General features: G+C 44.1%; 1 protein-coding gene across 1 annotated transcript in view; it reads right to left on the bottom strand.

Moving 5' to 3' along the window:
• LOC126184482 (uncharacterized) overlaps window positions 1-24,081 on the bottom strand; it is a 1,022,231-nt gene that overhangs the window by 293,739 nt on the left and 704,411 nt on the right. Inside the window, exon 11 of the mRNA XM_049926873.1 lies at window positions 14,231-14,331. Within this exon, the coding sequence (XP_049782830.1) occupies window positions 14,231-14,331 (101 nt within the window). The remainder of the gene's footprint in view (window positions 1-14,230; window positions 14,332-24,081) is intronic.

Here is a 24,081-nt window from a genome sequence, read left to right as displayed (position 1 = left end):
GCAAGGCGCCATTACCAGTTACTATTCATGCTGTAAAACATGTACCATCAAGAGCGATGTTCACCATTTATGGATTAAAGTTAAGTATTCCAGCAGTAACGTACGTTTTTTTGCTAAAGTCTAATTTCCTTGTACTGTTCCAGACCTCACGCCAGCCTGCGTGAGCTAAAACGCGTGCCTTTCGGCTTCCTCTCATACCGGGTTGGCTCTCTTGCCAATCCACAACACTCATGATGTTTGTTGTAATGTTCTTTTAGGTTTTTTCACTCTTTCCAATACCTGTGAAATATGTTCGTTGAAACTAAAAACAAAAATGTGGGTAGTGAGTGTCGTATCTTAAATACAAGGGGGGCAGTGAAACATTCCTTTATAGAGAATGACAACAAACCAATCTGTGTTATCTGTAACGAAGTTATTGCTGTTCGTAAGGAATACACCATTCGTCGCCACTACGAAACAACACGTGGTGCACAGTTTGGTATATTGAAGGACAAGGTTTGTGAACATGAACTCTAAACACTGAAAAGTGGACATTCTTTTCAACGAACGATGGTTAGGAAACGTGCTCGGAAAAGGGGAACCATTACAAAAGTAGGCTTACGAATTGCCAAAGAAATCGCCAAACAGGAAGGCCATTCACTGATGGTGACTACATAAACAGGTGCATTTTAATTACAGCTGAAGAACTGTTTCCTGACAAAACCGAACAACGTAATGCAGTTCCTCTTTGAGCAAATACACTGGCGCATCGAGATGAGAATATTGTGCGCAATTTATAAAACAGTTACAAGATAAGGCATCTAAGTTTCCTTGATACTCAATAACCATGGAAGAATTTAGACATCCCTAATATTACTCAAGTCGTGCTGCTTTTTAGAGGTGTTACCACAGACTTCCAAGTTACTGAAGAACTAGCAAATCTGATTTCCTTGCGTGGCACAGATCTGAAAAATATGTGTGTCAAATATGCAGGATCCGTTGGACGGCTAAACTGAGAATGTGATGCTAGTCGTGTTAACTAATGCTTAAAAGTACACTGCGTTGTTCATCAGAAAGCACTTTGTGCAAATTTCAGTGGATATGTCCTGTATGATGAAGCCTGTAATTTCTGTTGTGATTTCATTCGATGTTATGGGTTCGAACACTGTCAATTCTAATCTTTCCTAGAAAAAAATAGAATCATTGTCGTCTGGTCTCTCATACCACACGGCAGTAAGACACTTAATCTGTGGCAAAACTTTGCCACTATCCTTTCCTTTGAAAACAGAGACTGAAATATCTCCGAATAAGAAAAACAATCTTTTGGAAGTTCTGTCGACAAAGAGTAGTAATGGAAACTAACTCTCTTATCTGATGTTTCTCTCATTTGAACGGAATGACTTAAAACCTTTAAGGGGTGGACAATATTATTAATAAGCTTTATACAAATGTTAAAACATCCAGTGAGGAACGCAACGTCAGACAGAAAATTTTCCTACACATCGCCAGCTGCCAGTTATTGAGTCCAATCAGACTACTGCGCAAGCAAATTCAAGCGGTCCGCGACATACAGTTAGTGTCAGTTATTACATAGCGTAGATGGCAGCGTAAGAGACTCCGTAGCCATTGGTACGGATTCGATCCTTACTACCGGCCGATGTATAATTTTTGTATTGCTTTCTTGTTAGTTTTAGGAAATCAGCGAAGAAGCAGTTTGGCGACACCGTCTGTGGCGTGCACAACAGCCTGATTGGCTAACTTCAATGGTTAATAACTCTGAAACGGCACAACGTATCGAATTTTTCTCTCGTCAACTATTAGTTCAAATGGTTCAAATGGCTCTGAGCACTATGAGGTCATTAGTCCCCTAGAACTTAGAACTAGTTAAACCTAACTAACCTAAGGACATCACAAACATCCATGCCCGAGGCAGGATTCGAACCTGCGACCGTAGCGGTCTTGCGGTTCCAGACTGCAGCGCCTTTAACCGCACGGCCATCAACTATTAGTCCTACAGAAAAAATGAACAGGTACTTTTCGTAGGAAATGTAGTGTTCGAGGGGCTTTCAGTAAGTAATGCAACATATGTTTTCTGAAAGCAGTTTCGTTTTATTCAGGATTTCGATACACCATATTATTACCTACTTTTTGGCTAGTTCAATGTGACAGCCTTACGACATCTTACTCGGAGGGCCTCTGTGTCCGCATGGTAGCACTCTACTGATCGACATCAATAAGCTCCATGTCATCCACTTACTGCTTCCTGCGGAATGCAACCTTTATTGGAACAAACTGATGGAAGTCAGAAGGTGTGAGGTCTGGGCTTTAGGATGGACGAGGAAGAACAGTCCAATGAAGTTTTCTGAGTTCCTACCTGTTGCGCAAACTTTTTAGGCTTGCACTGTCATGGAGAAGAAGCAGTTCATTGTACACTCCTGGAAATTGAAATAAGAACACCGTGAATTCATTGTCCCAGGAAGGGGAAACTTTATTGACACATTCCTGGGGTCAGATACATCACATGGTCACACTGACAGAACCACAGGCACATAGACACAGGCAACAGAGCATGCACAATGTCGGCACTAGTACAGTGTATATCCACCTTTCGCAGCAATGCAGGCTGCTATTCTCCCATGGAGACGATCGTAGAGATGCTGGATGTAGTCCTGTGGAACGGCTTGCCATGCCATTTCCACCTGGCGCCTCAGTTGGACCAGCGTTCGTGCTGGACGTGCAGACCGCGTGAGACGACGCTTCATCCAGTCCCAAACATGCTCAATGGGGGACAGATCCGGAGATCTTGCTGGCCAGGGTAGTTGACTTACACCTTCTAGAGCACGTTGGGTGGCACGGGATACATGCGGACGTGCATTGTCCTGTTGGAACAGCAAGTTCCCTTGCCGGTCTAGGAATGGTAGAACGATGGGTTCGATGACGGTTTGGATGTACTGTGCACTATTCAGTGTCCCTTCGACGATCACCAGTGGTGTACGGCCAGTGTAGGAGATCGCTCCCCACACCATGATGCCGGGTGTTGGCCCTGTGTGCCTCGATCGTATGCAGTCCTGATTGTGGCGCTCACCTGCACGGCGCCAAACACGCATACGACCATCATTGGCACCAAGGCAGAAGCGACTCTCATCGCTGAAGACAACACGTCTCCATTCGTCCCTCCATTCACGCCTGTCGCGACACCACTGGAGGCGGGCTGCACGATGTTGGGGCGTGAGCGGAAGACGGCCTAACGGTGTGCGGGACCGTAGCCCAGCTTCATGGAGACGGTTGCGAATGGTCCTCGCCGATACCCCAGGAGCAACAGTGTCCCTAATTTGCTGGGAAGTGGCGGTGCGGTCCCCTACGGCACTGCGTAGGATCCTACGGTCTTGGCGTGCATCCGTGCGTCGCTGCGGTCCGGTCCCAGGTCGACGGGCACGTGCACCTTCCGCCGACCACTGGCGACAACATCGATGTACTGTGGAGACCTCACGCCCCACGTGTTGAGCAATTCGGCGGTACGTCCACCCGGCCTCCCGCATGCCCACTATACGCCCTCGCTCAAAGTCCGTCAACTGCACATACGGTTCACGTCCACGCTGTCGCGGCATGCTACCAGTGTTAAAGACTGCGATGGAGCTCCGTATGCTACGGCAAACTGGCTGACACTGACGGCGGCGGTGCACAAATGCTGCGCAGCTAGCGCCATTCGACGGCCAACACCGCGGTTCCTGGTGTGTCCGCTGTGCCATGCGTGTGATCATTGCTTGTACGGCCCTCTCGCAGTGTCCGGAGCAAGTATGGTGGGTCTGACACACCGGTGTCAATGTGTTCTTTTTTCCATTTCCAGGGGTGTATTTTTGTGGTGACGAGCACGCTGAAGCCGTCTCTTCAGTTTCCTGAGGGCAGCACAATGCACTTCAGAGTTGATCGTTGCACCATGAGAAGGGACATCAAACAAAATAAGACCTTGGGGGTTCGACATGACCGTCGCCACGACGTTACCGGCTGAGTATGCTGCTTTGAACTTATTCTTCGGGGGAGAGGTTGTGTAGCGCCGCTCCATGGGCTGTCGTTTTGTTTCAGGTTCGAAGCGAAGAACTCATGTTTCATCGCCTGAGACGATGATCGACAAAAAATTGTCACGAGTTGCCTCGTAACGCGCAAGCAATTCTGCACAGATTGTCCTTCGATGCAATTTATGGTCTTCTCTTAGCTAGCGAGGAACGCAGCGGCCCCACACCATTGATTACTCCAACTGGTGAACGAGTGTGTACACACTACCAACATACACGTAGAGTTGTGGAGCGTGGTGCTTGATTGTGATCCGTCGATCATCTCGAACGAGAGTGTCCGCACGTTCCAACATTGCAGGAGTCACAGCTGTCTGCGGCCAGCCGGCACGCGGGAAATCGGATAGGTTTGCGCGACCTTGTTGTGATGATAACAGACGTCTCGCCAACGACTCACCGCGCTTTTGCTCACTGCCAGACAGTCTGCAAGCGCGATGGTTTTCGCGAAAGAAACCCAGTGACAGCTCTCTGCTTAGAACGCACCTCCGGTACAAAAGCCATTTTGAAAGCTATGTATAGTACTGCCATCTTCGAAACTTCATGAAACAATAGGGGCTGAATCGGGAATAATCCACGATGTCCCACAACAAATTTCGCATTTTACGACCAAAACTCGCCGAGAATAAAAATGTATCGCATTACGTACTGAACTCCATGCGTAGTTGTATTTTTTACTGGGATACGGTTTCGCCAAAGATAGTAGTTTTCAAGTTATTCAAGAAAAACGTACAAATGTGACTTTCAAGCGCACCCATACTCCCACAATCAGCCCCCACCTGTCAGAATTTCTAGTATGTTGTTCTTGGCAGTACATGTTACCACTGTACAGAAATGTGCCACTGCACGAGTTATTTTCCACATTCGATCTTTTTTGGCCTCGTTGACTGGCCTTACTACGCCATCGGTTTAGTCGAGCTCTATCGTAACACTGGTGTTTGTGTAAATTTAACCTAAAAGTTTTGTGAATTTTAACAGCATAAAGTACACAATTAGGTCGTTGTTTTCGTTAGGCCATCTGAGAGAATTTTAGGAAAAAGTGGTTCACCTGTAAAGGAGACCGCATATAGGACAGTGGTGCGACCTGCTCTTCAGTATTGATCCAGTGTTTGGGATCCGTAGCAGGTCGGGCTGAAGTAAGACATTGAATCCATTCAGAGGCGGGCTGCTAGCTTTGTTACCGGTAGATTCGAACAACACGTAAGTGTTACGGATATGCTTAGGGAACTCTAATGAGGATTCGTGAAGGGAAGGCGACGTTCTTTTCGAGGATTAGTAAACAGGTATTTGAAGCTGATTGCAGAACGATTCTACTGCCGCCAGCACACATTGCGAGTAAGGACCATGAAGATAAGATACGAGAACTTGGGGCTCATACGAATGCATATAGATAGTCCTTTTCACCTCCCTCTATTTGCGAGTGGAATAGGAAGGGAAATGACTAGCAGCGGCACAGGGTACCCTCCGCCACGCACTGTACGGTTGTTTGCGGGGTATACGTAGATGAAGATATAGAATGCGAAACTACTGCGCTTGTATGGGTTCAGTCCGGATCGAATTGTGAACGTAATTAGATTTCGCGTAACGTTTACAAAAGTCGTTTTCCTGTTATTACCCTCAAGGGCACGTTTCAATTAATAATGTTAACGCAATAGCCTGCTATGCTGGTAGAGTAATAGCACAATCAATAGAGACCAGAAAAGGTTACGTATTGACAATAGCTCGTGTGGTCGGAAATTTTCATACAGTGATGGGAGGGAGTGCTGCGAACAACATACTAGAAATCCTGACTCGTGAGGGATGAGACAGGGAGTCGAGGTGAAAGTCACTTTTTTAGTTTTTTCTTGAATAACTCTAAACCGTGGCCTCGAGTGAAAACGTATTCCAGTACAAAATTTAATTACACAGAATTTCCTACAAAAGATCCTGATCATTTTTTCTGTAGGACTGATAGCTTGCGCGTAGCGAGTGAGAGAATACGAAACTCTAGCGCGTGGTTTTGAAGGCCAGGTATAACATTCCAGGTTGCATAAAACGACATCGGTAGGGGCAGCTGAATTTATATGGATGCATTTATACGTAATCATATCGATATAAATGCTCATGATAGTTTGGTCACATCTAGGTACAGCTTGAAAATGAGGTATCACTCGAAACCGGTATCAGTGCATAAACTTTAAAAAAGCTACTCTGGTCGAATGTTATCACTATAGTACGCATCTTCCACTTTTGTTTGCAATCAAATGCCTTGGTGATGTGAAGAAAATGTTCTCTTCCAGGTTATAAGATTCAGATGACCATTACAAAAAGATCCAATTTTTTCAGAACCCCATTTCTTGCGAAGTGGAAGATGTTCAGACACTGCTGAAGGAAATCATTGATCTGCATGATGATGACACTATGAAGACCAAGGTTGAAGAAGGAAGTCCTGTTCATGTTTACAGATTTATAAGAAGAAAACTCGCCCAAGATCGAAGACTTTGCATGACGTTTATTATATGAATTTGGCACTACTACAGGTATGAATAAGTATTTTATCTGCTGAAATTTACCGAATCTAAATAGAGAAGCAACCTGAGATATTTCACTTATACAACAGGTTACGTTAGTCACAGATTGAGATCAATTTGGATCAAAACGATGAATTTCACACCGCTAAGTGTAGGGGAGTGTGTTGCATCTAGAAGATAGTGTACCCAGGCACACATGCTGTTTCTTTGGTCGGTACTTCAATATAGTAGCTGAATTTAGAATAGCATGAAGGAATGCGCTCTAGAGTCCGACATAAGCAGTTTCCGCCTTTTTCTGCAGTTTTTGTTGTTGCTAGACATGAGGTTGTGTTTTGTACAGTATTTGTAAAGATTTAATGTTCTACACATTTAAGTACTGCATAATATATTAAAGCTATTTGGAATATATTGTTAATTTTTCATTCACAGAATTTTATGCAAGTAAGATTCTACATAGTTGTAGAACTATTTATATAATGTGTTGGCGGTTAAGCCATACCTTCTCCGTTGTGCACCAATCTTGTACCTTAAAACAGATGGGTTTTTACCATGGAACATATGAGATTGGTAAATTAACTGGTTTTCGTTAATGTCTTAACAATTTTACCTGTCTTGAAAATGGAAATCGTGTTTTTTTCGTGTTAATTTCATTATCAAAATGTATTTAACTTGTAACTGGTTTTTGATAATAATTCTACATAATTTGGTTTGACTTACTGATTACTGGTGTGTAATAGAGTAATAATGTAACTGACAGACGACTAAAAACAGTGTTGACAAGATTTTATCGATTGCAATGCTTTCAAATGTCAACAGAATTTTATCACATTAGGAAAAACCGCCCTATTCCGGAGCAACTGTTGTAATTTCAGAGAATGGCTGCTGCACACAAAGTGACTGCCATCGTTTAAAATGCAGTAATAAAATGCAATAAACTTCAATTACACGGCAAAAGTGTGAGAAGTGCTCCCAATGTACAACTTTCTCTTCTGCTAAAGAGTAATAAAGTGTACCTGAGGTTTTCACTGAATATTGTGCTTATGTTAAACAACAATACGCTTTGCTATCACTTTCTTCTTGAATTTCTGAGAAACATTTATCCGCCCTCAACCCCCCCCCCCCCCCTAGGAATCGAAACTTAATATGTGGCCCTTAAGAGCTAATAATTTGGAGACCAATGATGTAGTTCGCCAGTCCCTTTATGTTCTTGACTATTTAAAAGAAGACATAGAGCACATCTGTACAATTTATCATGGTCTTGGCAGTCGAGAGTTTGAACAGTTCCTGTTAAAAAAAATGCTCTGTATTGTTACGTACTTGACTGCACTATGAAGGTGTTGCTGCATTACTCTTTGCAGAGGGGGTTACTTAGACTGACAGGTGTGTGCAGAACGACGCCAGAAGGGCTCCTAATATTAAACTTGAGAATATACCTTATAGACATGTAGATACGAAGGAGAGGAACCGTGTATTATATACAGGTATATTCTCAAGATTAATATGCACAATGTAGATTCAGGATAGTCAAAAGCAGGGGAGGTGCTAGTTAGGGGAGAGGCACTACGGAGATGGGAGGACAAGTAATGACAATAAACTGAGGAAAATACATGTTTTTGGTCATAGGAAATCAACAAACTAAGTTCCATCAACGACGAGGTCATTGGTGACGGAAACTAGGTCTGATAGGGAAGGAAATCAGCAGTGTCCTCTTCGAATGAACCATCCCGGCATTTGCTTACGTGATTCAGAAAACTCGCTGAAAATCTAAATTTGGATAATCGCACATGATATGAACTACCATCCTCAGGATTAAGTCTAGGCCATCTCGTACAATGTTAGCGCGTCTGTCAGTCTAGTGCATTTCTTCTTTGGGGGCCGGCCCTTGTGGCCGAGGGGTTCTAGGCGCTACAGTCTGGAACCGCGCGACCACTACGGTCGCAGGTTCGAATCCTGCCTCTGGCATGGCTGTGTGTGATGTCCTTAGGTTAGTTAGGTTTAAGTAGTTCTAAGTTATAGGGTAGTGATGACCTTAGAAGTTAAGTCCCATTGTGCTCAGAGCCATTTGAACCATTTTTTCTTCTTTGGGGATGGACCCAACCCCTGATATCTACACAGAATTAAGAGAAAAGTAAGCGACGACTGTGCGTGTGAGTGTTGTGATATTGAATACCGGAACACAGCATTCTCCGTTGTAGGGCAGAGTGCGCAGGGTGTCCATAAAGTCCCACTGTCATTTCGGAAAAGCGTAACTTGGAAACTACTAAAGATAGAGAATCTTGGTTTCTGGTAATACGTGTAGCAGCTCTGTCTTTTCTTCCTCAGACCTTTGTTGCAAATTTGACTCGGATTGCGTCAAAACGGCGACACAGAGGAGATTGAGCACCGTGTCATCTGGTACACAGAATCCAAATCTGTGACACCGGTACTGCGTAATTATCGACGCCAGAATGGAAGGGCACCATCGGCAAAAACAAACATAATGAGGTGGTTTGAAAACTTTGGAGAGAGAGTCAGTGTGTCTCAAGTGCGTTTTGTTCCATGCTGGCCTCCATAGGTGCTGACAATAACTACCTGACAAAGTGCCTGTTTTCAGATGAAGCAACTTTCTCCATCTCCGGACATGTGAATCGCCACAACATTAGGAAATGAGGCTCTATAAAACCACAAAACACACATGAACAAATCTGTGATAGCCTGAAGCTTAATGTTTGGTATGGCCGGTGATTGGCCCATTTCTCTTTGCAGAGAAAAACAACACGAGAAATGTTTACCTAGACATGCTCCAGCAGTTCCTGTTACCGCGGAACGAAGAGCTGCAGTTCTTTCAGCACGACAGTGCAGCCCTAAATTGGAGTTAGAACGTGCAGGGTGTGCAGCATGACATTTGGTTCAAATGGCTCTGAGCACTGTGGGACTTACCATTTAACATCTGAGGTCATCAGTCCCCTAGACTTAGAACTACTTAAACCTAACTAAACTAAGAACATCACACATACCCATGCCCGAGGCAGGATTCGAACCTGCGACCGTAGCAGCAGCGCGGTTCCGAACTGAAGGGCCTAGAACCGCTCGGCCAGAACGGCCGGCAGCATGACATTTCCTAAGAGGTGGATAGGTTGTGATGGTTCCATCGCATGGCCCACCCGCTCTCCCGATGTTACGCCATTAGACTTCTTTTTGTGGTTTACAGACTTCTTTTATGTGGGCTTACGTCAAGCCTCGCGTGTACACAACACCAGTCAATGCCATTGCTACCTTTCGTGCAGGAATCAATGAAACTGTAAGACCTGTTGATACTGCAATGCTGACCCGTACATGGGAAGAACTCTAATATCGCCTAGATCAGGGGCGGGCAAACGTTGCACGCGGCTCATGAGGACACGGCGCTGCACGTGTGCTGCTGCGTGCAATCGTCAAACGGGACAGTGACGGCAGCCGGCGGGTTGCGGCAGTGTAAGCTAAGCTGCGGACGTTGAAGCGAAGCGACCACTACGTAGTGAACGTTGTATTTCAAGAACCGGAAAATGCAGAGTGAATCAAGGAAACGGAGAAATGGAGATTTGCTATCTTTTAAAAAGGAATGGGAGAATCATTTTTTCTTTGTGCAAAAACGTGAAAATTCGAAATGTATAATGTGTGACAGTATTCTCGCTAAGCAGCGGAAGTTTAATATTGATCGCCATTATAATAAATTTGAATATGTTCCCGTACTTAGTGCAATAAAAGAAGAATTTCTCAAGCGATTTGGGGATATATCACACTTATCCCAAGGTTTTGAATAGTTCTCGAGACAATTTGCTGTTTCTGTAGATGATATTCATCCCAGTTTGCAAATGGAATTAATAGATCTGCACTGTAGATTCTACAGCATAATTCTCGTCTGAGAGACAAGTTCCTTTTGGCAAGACGTGTAGTAGATTTTTATCACGACTTTTCACGGCAAGAGTTTCCTCGTCTTCATCGTGGAGCCGCGAAGATAATGTCAATGTTTGGCTCGACATACGTTTGTGAGAGACTTTTTCTGTTATGAAAATTAATAAGTTTCGGTTAAGAGCAAACATCAGTAATGAAAATTTACGTAACTGTTTGCGTTTGTCTGTATGTAGAAATTTTGTTCCAGACATTAAATGTATTGTAAACTCGACCTGTGATAATTAAATAAAACGTATCGTAGGTAATAGGTACTCTTTCAAACCACGATTTCTTTCAAGCACTCCTACTAACCTTATTCCTTCATTCAATAAAACAGGCCAGGAAACAAAACGCATTACAGAGGAAGAAGCGGAGAGACGGTATGGCGGGGGGTGGAGAGAAGCGGGTGGCCAGCTTGCCCCTGTGTGCACGCACAACACCTGTTAACTACACACGTGCAAGTGCATCGTACACGTGCAGGATTCCTGCCCGCCCCTGGCCTAGATGTTCTACGAGCAACGAATGGGCACACATTGAAACTGGCATGACTTTTTTTTATTTTTTTTTTACGTTTTGCAACAAGCCACGATTCTAATAGTTCCCAAGCTATGATTTTCTGAAATGATAACAGAATGTTATGGACACATGGACGCCCTGGATATTACTGAAAAACGAGTGAACGGCGGTGCCGCTGTGGATGCATCGTTCCTATCAGATCACCGAATTTAAGCACTGTCGGGTGTGGCCAGCTTTTGGATGGGTGACGGTCCGGGGGTATGCTGCGCACTGTTGATAATTTTCCCTTTGCCTTTACAGCAGAGGAGACAGCAGGGGTGGCTGTGTAAAGTCCCTGATCACCAGTCTTTGCGCCAATGCCCTGAATTAAATTCCAAACATCTCCAAAGTGTCTCGTGGAGCGAGGGGATGCGACCCTGTTGATGGTGATCCGTCTGTCGGACGGGTACGTTAAACTCGGAGGCCCCCTTACTGCTATACGAGAGGAGCAGGCTACTTGCCGGCAACAGGTTCCACCCTCTCCCTTGTATCATCATCGTCCAACACATACATGACACCACGCTGCACACACGCCCATTACAGTCATTTACACTTAACAATTACACTTAAACCACACACAACGCCCATACTTTGCGAACGAAGGATAGAAAACACCTTTCCATTTCAGGCGGCTGAACCTACCCTTCGGAGGCAGTGAAATTTAGTACAAGACGCGCAATACGATATTCCGAGGACGCTACATTGCAAGCACGGACATCCCACAGAAGACGGTGAATTTGCGGCTCTCGTATAACTAATGTGATAAGATAAAGCGAAATGTACTCTTTGTGAATTATCCTTGGCATCGACCCACATGGTCGTGGAGATCTGACTAGTGGCAATTCCTGAGATTCTGTCCCCGAAGCCCAAGGAGATGACGACCATGGCTGCTCAGCGTATAATTATAAACGGTGCACATTTTAGCCCTCCTGGCTCTTATGGCATACAGGCCGTTCAGGATGGCTCGGGGATTTGAGTTGAAAAAATGCCGCCGAGTTGACGGATGGCGCGCTTTGCCGCTCCGTCGCTTCCCCAGCCTGCTGTGTTACGTCCTGTGCCCGTCTGTGAAGCCATGTACACATTCACCGTCCCTGTCATTTGACTATCTATACAGGGGCACGTTAGCGGCGGTTTCAATGAATGTTGGAACTAGCATGCTTCACCGTAGTGTGTGAGCATACCATGCTCACAATAACATTTATTTATTTATTTATTTATTTGTTTACTACTGTACAACTGTTAATGTTGCATTTGAATATTACAGAGAGGCAATTCACCAGCGAAATCCGTAACTGCTGATAATAATAGCTCCTAGATTTAGAGTCTAACAATGCAGGCTGCACAGCGTACGCGCTGGCTCAAATAGGCAGGTAGGGCGAGCGCGGTTGCTGTCAGACAGGATCGCGCTCTGGTTTTTGAACATTATACTTTTTATTATTATTATTATTGTTGGCGGATTTTCCCTAAAAGGAAATCGTTAAGCTTATGACTTTGAAGGCTTGTTCTTCTTGTCCTTCCAGTACTCCTTCATTCTCTTGGAGAGGGCCTCTTTTCTCTCCTCAGACCATTCTTGTTTGGTCCGCTGTTTTAGCGCTTCTGACTTTACTTCCCAATTGTCTATGAGTTTTCGGAAGGTGCTTCTGTCTGTGGTGTTTGTGGTGCCAATTGCTTGTAGGTCTTTTCGGACTCCTTCCATCCAGGGTGTCGAGACTTTAAGTGTCTTGATGTGTTCTAGAATTTTCTTGGTGAGTCTTGTTTCAGGGAGTCTATCTAAATGTCCGTAGAATTTAAGGCGCCTTTTTCTCATATCGTTCTCGATGTTCGAATATGCTTCTACTGTTGAGTTCTTCTTAGTCTGTAGCCATCTGGTGTGGGTCTTCCTCCTAAAATTTTCCTCATGATTTTGCGTTCTTCTTTTTTGATTTCTTCAATTTTGATTTTCCTGTTGAGTGCTAGTGTTTCGCTGGCATACAGTACGGCGGGTTTGATCACCGTCAAATGATTATTTCTATTTAAGCTCATCGCCTATTAACTCGACATGGGTAAGATGAATTTGCGTTTACCACTTAAGTAGAACCCCTTCGTAATCATCCAGAGCTTTTATCTTCAACAAATGTGATTACCATGGTCACAGAATTGTCGCGGCTATTAGGACTGCAAATCGGGAGGGAGTATTCCAAGTGTCAGTTTATCCATTCCTTTTACCTCCAGCCAGTTACAGTACCCACACAGGTACATTTTTACTAACAAAATTTAGTCTTTTTGGCAGGGGTAACAATATTCCGAAACTTAACCTCACTGGCAGAGTCAGAAAGAAATTTCACACTTACAATTGATGTACAAATACACACAAGCATCTGACGATAGCTGCGTGTCGCTATAACGCAACGTTTCAATAAATATTTGAAAACAAGCGTGACTGAAACTAAAATAGTGTCATCTTGTAAAAATCGCCATACAGTCGCAGATCTCAACCAATTCTTCGTAACATAGATAAATTTAAGTAAACCAAAGTCTTTATTTCATCTTTGTTTGCCGGCCGCGGTGGCCGTGCGGTTCTAGGCGCTCAGTCCGGAACCGCGTGACTGCTACGGTCGCGGGTTCGAATCCTGCCTCGGGCATGGATGTGTGTAATGTCCTTAGGTTAGTTAGGTTTAAGTAATTCTAAGTTCTAGGGGACTGACGACCTCAGATGTTAAGTCCCATAGTGCTCAGAGTCATTTGAACCATTTTTTTCCATCTTTGTTTGCGTCCATACAATGCAAGTTTACCTCAGACTAAGCTTTCATATTTTCGAAACATGGAAGTTTGAATCGAAGACAAATTACACAAAATATGCCACTTATGTTTTAGAAAGTTATTTTTCAATGCAGCATCAGGTCGAATCAGACTCAAACGCAGAATGCCTTATTGCATCGCTTTGATTCACGTTTCGTAACTCGTTGCGAATATCAGATGTGAGTAATACTGTAGTTCGCGTTCGAGGTTGCCCCTAAATTTATAAATTTCACATTATGACGTCACATACCCTGCCCCGTCCAAGCTAGCGTTCATGTCCAGGGTAAGGACATACTCAACCCCAACACCCTTACTAGGAAGATCTGGTCAGAGATAATCAAAAGAACGACGTAAGCTATAAAATCGCAGGCTGAGGTAGAATTGTTGTGAAGGACAAGACCGAAGGTTGTAAAAGCAAGGGCGACTTACCTCTGAGTACCTGGGAACAGACGTCGCAGGGAGTGATCTTCCGGTAGGTGTACTCTTGCAAGGAGTGCGATCCGCTGTCCGGGCCCGCCGCCGCTTCTTTCCTGCAATACAAGCAACACACGGATTGAAATACCATCCTCCTCTCAAAATGTAGAGCAACGCAAAAGTTTCATATTCTCGAACTAGGCTTGTGGAAAGTTAATGAATTTAAGTTTTTGATGGTCAACATCACAGCCTCTAAATATCCTCAGGCCCTTGGTCTAAACATTTGTAAACTTAGAATTTGAGCTTTAGAAAAATACTTGTTAAAAAATTCTCTTAGTTATTCCTTTAGTTTTTTCAAGAAATATAAATAACGCTGCAGACACAACGTATTGATATACTAACTACATAAAAAATACCCAATGAACTGCGTGAGAAATTTCTCCGTATTTACAAATACTTAGGAAAATTAGTCACTATGGCATTGGAATACCATTACATTTACGTACTGAACAAGCCTACATAATTACCGCACGACATGTGAAGTTACGGAACTGTAGCATAAAGAACTCTCAAACTATTACAATACCGAAAACAAAAAATACATACGAAAAACAGCTGCTAATTATTTGTGTTATCAAAGATTTGTACTAAAAATTAATCTTTATAAGCACCCAACCAACATTGTCTTCCTCACTTTCTTCGAACAGGCGTTACAGGTAGTATGATATTAGTGAGTGGAGCTTCATTTATCGAATTAATACATTTAAATATAATATCACTGTCGAAAGATGATGAGGATGATGTTTATCAAACGACACGTATTAAGGACGAGAGTACACGACTGTAAGCCTGGGAACCGGTGTTAAAGCTTTAGCTTGTCTTACGCCTGTATAGAAATGTAGAAAATTGTAGCGGTTGATCATAACCTGATTAATGGGTTCGAAGCGACCTATTTATTGTCTGTTTATACCATCTCCTTGCGAATGAACCAGAGGAAGTCGTCCCTAGGTGTGGCGAATATACGCTCTAAGACAAGTAGGCGACACACCAAGAAGGAACAATCCGAATTGGACGGAAATCGGTAGATGTGATGTACGTGTACAGACAAACAAATGATTACACTGTCAAAAAATGGATGATTTATTCACGAGAAAGAGCTTCAGAAATTGAGCAAGTCCATAAAACTTTGGTCCACCTCTGGCCTTATGAAAGCAGTTGTTCGGTTTCGCATTGATTGATAGAATTATTGGATGTCCCCTTTAGAGATATCGTGCTAAATTCCGTCCAATTGGTACGTTAGATCGTCAAAATCTCGAGCTGGTTGGAGAACCCTGCCCATAATGCTCCTACCGTTCTCAGCTGGAGGAGATGTGGCGACCCTGCTGGGCAAGGTAGAGTTTTGCAAGTACGAAGACAAGCAGTAGAAATACTTCCCGTTTGCGGGCGTGCATTATCTTGCTGAAATGTAAGGCTAGGATGACTTGCAATGAAGGGCAACAAAACCGGACGTAGAATATTGTCGACGTACCACTATGCAGTATGGGTGCCACGAGTGACGACCACAGGGGTCCTCCTATGAAAATAAATGGCACCCTAGACCCTCACTCCTGTTGTAGGGCTGTATGGCGGGCCACAGTAAGGTTGCTAACCAACCGCTGTCAGAGGCGTCTCCAGACACATCTTCACTGGTCATCGGGGCTCAGTTCGAAGCGAGTCTCATCACTGCAGATAATTCTACTCCAGTCAATGAGATATCAGGCCGAATATCCTCGACACCATTGCAGACGGGCTTTTTGGTGTACAGAGATCAGTGGTAGTTAGCGCAAGGGGCGTGTGAGCTCATCCCCCTTTCTGTGAGACGTCTATAAATGGCTCTTGTGTTCACTGAACCACCAGTTGCTCGTCAGATAGATAAATGCAGGGCTCTGAGTACCCTTCTGACTATTGCTCGGTCCTAACGTTCTGTCGCCTCTCTAGGTCGACCACTTTCTTCTTGACGCTGTGTCCGGCCATGGTTCACCCACTCCTGTCAACATCTTAGAGTAGTGGCATCGCTCCTATGCAAATGTTGAGCGATTATTCGATTACTCCAACCGGCTTCTTTGAGCCAACCTACATGTCCTCTCCCAAATGCTGACATCTACGTACGTTGTTCACGCGACTACCTGCGAGCCATAATTACTGTCCAACTGAGTACACAGAAAGAAATTCGCAAAGACTTTATGCCCTGTTACATACATGTCCCCTCTTTACTATCCTTGCCAGCTGCGTGGTGAAACTGTGTTGCACATATTCATCCATCGGCCTCTAAAACTTACAATTTTGCGTTTTCCGACGATACCTGTATGAATTTCAGTTTGTAATCAATTTGAGTAACTCTTTCGTGGTGAGTCGTTTTTTTTTCGTAGAGTGTAAATGTAACATCTGGCGTCAGAAACAAATACAGCTAAGAATTACAGCGCGTACAGTATGTAGCCCTATCACCAAATATTACAACGTCAATAGGAAAAAGTTGAAGTCTACGTTTCTAAATGCAAGATAATGATGATAAAGTACTTGATTTCATAATCCCATGTTTGCACTGGCATTGAACATAAATACTACACTACTGGCCATTAAAATTGCTACACCACGAAGATGACGTGCTACAGACGCGAAATTTAACCAACAGGAAAAAGATGCTGTGATATGCAAATGATTAGCTTTTCAGAGCATTCACACAAGGTTGGCGCCGGTGGCGACACCTACAACGTGCTGACATGAGGAAAGTTGCCAACCGATTTCTCATACACGAACAGCAGCTGACCGGCGTTGCCTGGTGAAACGTTGTTGTGATGCCTCGTGTAACGAGGAGAAATGCGTACCATCACGTTTCCGACTTTGATAAAAGTCGGATTGTAGCCTATCGCGATTGCGGTGTATCGTATCGCGACATTGCTGCTCGCGTTGGTCGAGATCCAATGACTGTTAGCAGAATATGGAATCGGTGGGTTCAGGAGGGTAATACGGAACGCCGTGCTGGATCCCAACGGCCTCGTATCACTAGCGGTTGAGATGACAAGCATCTTATCCGCATGGCCGTAACGGATCGTGCAGCCGCGTCTCGATCCCTGAGTCAACAGATGAGGACGTTTGCAAGACAACAACCATATGTACGAACGTTTGCAGCAGCATGGACTATCTGCTCGGAGACCGTGGTTGCGGTTACCCTTGACGCTGCATCACAGACAGGAGCGCCTGCAATGGTGTACTCAACGACGAACCTGGGTGCACGAATGGCAAAACGTCATTTTTTTCGGACGAATCCAGGTTTTGCTTACAGCATTATGATGGTCGTATCCGTGTTTGGCGACATCGCGGTGAACGCACATTGGAAGCGTGTATTCGTCATCGCCATACTGGCGTATCACCTGGCGTGATGGTATGGGGTGTCATTGGTTACACATCTCGGTCGCCTCTTGTTCGCATAGACGGTACTTTGAACAGTGGACGTTACATTTCACATGTGGCTCTACCCTTCATTCGATCCCTGCGAAACCCTAGATTTCAGCAGGATAATGCACGACCGCATGTTGCAGGTCCTGTACGGGCCTTTCTGGATACAGAAAATGTTCGACTGCTGCCCTGGCAGCACATTCTCCAGATCTCTCACCAATTGAAAACGTCTGGTCACTGGTGGCCGAGCAACTGGCTCGTCAGAATACGCCAGTCACTACTCTTGATGAACTGTGTTATCGTGTTGAGGCTGCATGGGCAGCTGTACGTGTACACGCCGTCCACGCTCTGTTTGACTCAATGCCCAGGCGTCTCAAGGCCGTTATTACGACGAGAGGTGGTTGTTCTGGGTACTGATTTCTCAGGATCTATGCACCCAAATTGTGTGAAAATATAATCACATGTCAGTTCTAGTATAATATATTTGTCCAATGTCCCGTTTATCATCTGCATTTCTTCTTGGTGTAGCAGTTTTAATGGCCAGTAGTGCATTATCACCACCTTAAGCATATATTTTTATTTTTATTTCCAGAGACGTTGCATGAAATCGATGTGAACCGTATGTGCCATATTACAGACGTCAGTCTCGGGTGATTACTCCTTCGAATAAGTATGGACGAAATACGTCGTTCAGAAACAGCTTTCGATATAATGTCTCACTCTCTTCTAGTGCACAGATTAAGAATTTATGGGGTATCAGACCGGTTTTGTGACTGGACTCAGTACTTCCTAGAAGACAGAAGCCAAGAATTCGTTCCTAAGGGGGATAAATGATCAGCTGTAGAAGCATAAATAGGTGGAAAGACCGATTAGGCTACAAATCGCTGGAATCAGTCACAGTCGTAAAACATGAGAAAGTAACAGTCCGAAACGACCAAAAGTGGCTAGACCACATAAAAATAGCTATAAGACGAACAGATATCAGGCTGAGACTCGTTGAAGAAAGCTTAAGGTGATGCATTTCATCTGAGAAAATCGTGTCTTACGAAACAAACTTTCGACTGAAGTCCGAGTGTTGCTCGTCAGTCTAGACCCTCACCAGTTTCGATTAATACAAAAAAATATAGAAGATCCTTTAACCTGGAAGGCAGGCTAAAGAAAAGCAAAGCTACGTGAACAGAATAGATGTAAAGAAAGCTTTTGACAATGCTGACTGGACTATACTCTTGAAAATTCTGAAGGTAGCAGGGATAAAATACAGGGTGCGAAAGATCATTTACAACTTGTACGGAAACCTGCAGCTGTAACAGTCGAAGGACATGAAAGGGAAGCAGTAATTGAGAAGGGAGTACAACAGGGTTGTAACCTATTCACAATGTTATTTAATCTGTACACTGAACAAGCAGTAAAGGAAACCAAGGGGAAATTTGGAAATGGAAGTAGAGTTCATGGGGAAGAAATAAAAACTTTAAGGTTTGCCTATGATAGTGCAATTCTGTCAGAGACGGCGAAGGACTGGATGAACAGTTGAACAGAATGGATGCTGTCTTGAAAAGAGATTACTGTATAAAATGAACAACAACAAAAGTAAAACAAGTATAATGGAGTGTATATTGAATTGAATCAGGTGATGCTGAAGGAATTAGAATAGGAAATGAGAAAATAAACGTATTTGAGCAGTAAAAACTAATTAGGCAGTTAAAACTATTTGGTCAATAAAATAACTGAGGATGAGCGAAGTTGAGAGCATATAAAATGCTAACTGTAAATAACAACAAAATCTGAAAAAGAGGAGTTCGTTGACTTATGAAATAAAGTTAAATGTTAGATGGTCTTTTCTGAAGTTATTTGTTTGGAGTGGATCCTTGTATGGAAATGAAACATGCACAATAAGCAGTTCACAGTTCAGACAAGAAGAGAAATGAAGCTTTGGAAATATGTTGCTATAAAGGAATGCTAAAGCTTAGATGGATAGAGCGAATAACAGTCAGTGCCGACAATGCGTTCTAAAACACTTCACCATCGGAAAGAGGTTAATACTAGAGATGATAAAATGCAGAGACGTTCTCATACGAACAGCCACAGCCTCTATAGTCGTCTCGATTGATATGTGTTCACAGTAGACAGAGTCCAAAATGTATGTGCAAACTCCGTCCAATGCTCTATCATAGCTCGATTCTTAAAATATCCCCGATGGCCACAGACGGGAGAGTTTGCAATGCTGGGAACCAAGATTTCTGGATGGAGCCACAGAAAGCAGGGAAAGCGCCTAAGAGATTTCGTAGCTCAGCTTGGTGGCGGAGAAAACCGCTGCAGTTCCAGTGGAGGATCATGCTGTCGGTTTTCTGGGCTCTCAACCCGTGATTCCTTTAGCCACTAGCTGGTATCCAGTTGCTGATCAAAAGAATGCTGGGAGAGGAGTGTCTTGAGGGACCCCTTCTTAGTGAGAAACACCAGAGGAGAATGTAGCTTCTCCAGCTAGAGGTTAGGAATTGACATCTACTATGGGTGGGGCGTCAACGCCCCCGACGTGGATGCTGGGGAAACAGTAGAACGAGGACTCCCAACTGCAAGGAGAGTCTGTGTAGTCAAGTGGCCGGAAGATGATGCGGTCCAGTGAACAGGGGGAATGGTGTTCCCCACAGTTGACACAGAAAGGGGGATGAGCACAAGGAGCATTCATGTTAAATTGCTGTCGTTACAACGTGAAGACATATGCCAAAAACTCATGAAGTTGAAGCACCTCATGGAGCGTAGAATATACGGTATCACAGCGCAGTAATACGCCATCACCTTGACCTTTTCAGGCAACGAGTCACCTTCAGTACCCAAGACGAAGACCCCAGACTTAACACTATTATCCTTTGGTCCATGCACAAGGGACAAAATGTAGACACTCCAAATCGGCACGTAACTCGTCATTGATCTGCAAAAGAAAGTCGTAGTGGAAGATGATACCCTATACCATGAGGGATGATAGTTACAAGAATGTCCCCCAGAATGTCACAGGCGATCAGCGCCTGCAACTGAACAGGGGATGCCATTTTAATCAGAACTGTATCACTTTTCATTCTTAAAATCGCTGTCACTTCTCCAAACCTGTCATCAAGGTGTTCAGCGAACAATAGTGGCTTTGTGACCAAACAGGGATCCCCATCGGTTCTAAAGCAAAGTAAGTATTGTGGGTAGTATTTATCCCCTTATATCTTAGCCCTACGTTCCTCCCCACGGTGTAGCCTGGCAAGGAAATATTGTGGGATCTTATCTCTCTTCATTGTAGTAATCCTTTCCTTCAGAAGAGACTACTGATACCATGCAGAAACTAAAAGAAGAAAGTTTTAGCCGCTTCATTTGCGAGTCATCCGCCTTGGTGCCACCCTCTCCGAATGTGGGCTGTCCCTACATGCGCCGACCAGCCACAGTAATGGTTATCTGCCTAGGTAACCACTGCCTGAAGCCCTGTGCCCTAGCCATGATGGGCATGTACATCTTGGCATACACGGGGAGCTTCCAACAGAGGCCCCAATAGTGCGATCCCTGCATGGTCAGGGGCTATCACTGTACAGGTACTTGACAACCTGCACAATGGGTACCTTGTTGGGTTCTGGGTGTATTACTTGCGCCAGAAAGAAAAAGTGCAAATACGCAAAAGGCACAAAAGGTGGAATGTACATCACGGTGTGTGACCTGCACTTCTGTAAAAGTGGGAAGGGAAATGTAAACAAACCTCGCACTGGGGACCTTGTAGTGAAGGATGAAATGTTGTATGAAGGCCAGGCCTCCATGTTGGCGAAGTACGTACTCACAAAAGAAATGTGAGCCCCCTGGGGTGTTTGTGGGAGAACACTCACTGATAAGAACCTGTCAACGAGTCTGTGTAATGCATATTTGGACAAATATGGTGTGAACAGTATTGGTGCAGCAGCAAATAAATGTTTGTCATAAACAATGCTTGGAAACAATATCGTTAAATTATTTGGAACCCAGACTTCGGTGCTGTCAATAGATTATTCAGGACAGTACTGCAATGCAGAATTTGCTCCTTTTTGTGTTTTTCACGGATGAATCCTCTTCCAGCTATGATGGTGGTTCAGCTGCGGCAATAACCATGTCTGGAATAATAACAGTTTTGTGTGACTCAATGGCTGGGTGCAAGTCTTTAAATTGGACGCCACTTTGTCACTTGTGTATACTTAATCTAGCCCACTTATCCAAGTGGGGAAAGGAGACCCACAGTTCAGCATGGATTTGGAACCACATGCCGTTCCTGGTGACTCGTGACATAGTTGAGAGATGAAGCCTAAATTAACCGGAGGCTGAAAACTTACGTGGGCCTTCGATACCGAGACCTTTAGGTTTCCGGGCATGTGCTTTATCAGTAGACCACAAGACCCGAAAGGAGTGGAGTGATGGAAATTCACATGTCACAATTGTCTGAGGTCACTAACAACAGCTGCCTATCACTTTGTCAGCTAGGATCGTGCCGAATCAAGGATGAGGACCTTATATGCCGTTCCCTCGTTTAACTGGAGCACATTTCCTGAAATTATTTGAAATTTGCTACCACAGTTGCTGGAGACAGTAACCTCTTGTTGTCCCCAAGAGAATATGGTTTCAACACGACGGTGCATGCCACTTCGACATTAATGTCAGCCAGTGCTTTGGCGATAGGTGCCCTCGTCGTTTCGATTGGAAACTGTCCCACGGCCACCACAGTTATTGGATCACACTACCACAAACTTTTTCCCGATGGGATCATATGAAGTCGCTGGTACATGAAACCCCAATATAAACTGAAGAGATACTGATTGGAAGGGTGCTAGTTTCCTGTTTCATCGTGAAACAGACCACAGGGATATTTAAGGGAGAAAAACAAAATTTCAGATGGCATTCTAATGCATTCATCGAGACTGGCCGTTGTCAAGTTGTACAGTCTGAAACGGGCCAGTTGATTTTTCTTGCATCAGCGTGTATGAGGGACCGCTACTGAGTAGGTGTGTCAGAATTAACGTATTGTTGAACTATATTCCCCCTCCCCTCACATTGTAAACATATGATGATGTGTGTAGAGATGTTTTTTCATCTACATACACACTCCGCAAGCCACCATAATGTGCGTGGTGGAGGGTAACCTTTACACAACTAGTCGTTTTCCACTCGCAGATAGAGCGAGAGAAAAACAGCTGTCTATATGCCTCGGTATGAGCCCCTATTTCCCCTATCTTATTTTCGTGGTCCCTAAGCGAAATTTATGTTAGTGGCAATGGGATCGTTCTGCTGTCAGCTTTAGATGCCGGTTCTCTAAACTTTCTCAGTAGTGTTCTTTGAAACGAATGTCTTCTTCACTCCAGGGATTCCCACTTGAGCTCCTGAAGCATATCCGTAATGCTTAAATGCTGATCGAACCTACCGGTAACAAATCGAGCAACTCGCTTCTGAATTGATTCGAGAGTCTTCTTTCAATCCGACCTGGTGCGGATCCCAAATATTCGAGCAATACTACAAAGTAGGTCGCACTAGCGTCCTATATGCGGTCTCCTTTACAGATGAACTACTCTTTCCTAAAATTCTCCCAATAAAACTAAGTCGACCATTCGCGTTCCCTATCACAATTCTCACATGCTCGTTCCATTTCATACCGCTTCGCAACGTTAGCCCAGATATTTAAACTACGTGACTGTATCAAGCAGGACACTACTAATTCTGTATCCGAACATTACTGGTTTGATTTTCCAATTTATCCGCATTAACTTACATTTTTCTAAATTAAGAGCCAGCTACCGTTCGTCACATCAACTACAAATCTTGTCTAGGTAATCTAGTATCAACCTACAGTCAGTCCTGTACACCACAGCATCATCAGCGAACCACAGCAGATTGCTGCCCACCCCGTCTGCCAGATTATTTTCGTATACAGAAAATAGCAACGGTCCTATCACATTTCATGGGGCACTCCTGAGGTTACTCCTATCTCCGATGAACCCCCGCCGTCGAGGACAAAATACTCGGTTCTATTACTTAAGAAATCTTCGAGCCAGTCACATATATCATCTGGGACCCTATTCTGTATGCACGTACCTTCGTTAACAGTCTGCAGTGGGGTGCCGTGTCGAATGCTTTCGGAAATGTAGAAATACGGATTCTGCCTTTTGCCCTTCATCCATAGTTCGCAATATATAATGTGAGAAAAGAGCACAGTGGGCTTCGCACGAGCAATGCTTTCTAAAGCTCTGCTGATTCGTGGGGACTTGAGCTTTTCGTCTCTAGGAAATTTATTGCGGTCGAACTCAGAATATGCTCTAGAATTCTGCAACAAAACTGTGTTAAGGATACTGGTCTGTAATTTTGGGGATCCGTCCTTTTAATTTTCTTATATACAGGAGTCACCTGTGCTGTTCTTCCAATCGCTTGGCACTTTGCACTGGCACTCT

This window comes from Schistocerca cancellata, chromosome 4, assembly GCF_023864275.1.
Source record: "Schistocerca cancellata isolate TAMUIC-IGC-003103 chromosome 4, iqSchCanc2.1, whole genome shotgun sequence".
Lineage (NCBI taxonomy): Eukaryota > Metazoa > Arthropoda > Insecta > Orthoptera > Acrididae > Schistocerca > Schistocerca cancellata.
The sequence above is the reverse complement of the archived record's forward strand: the minus strand, read 5'-3'. Positions and strand labels throughout refer to the sequence as shown.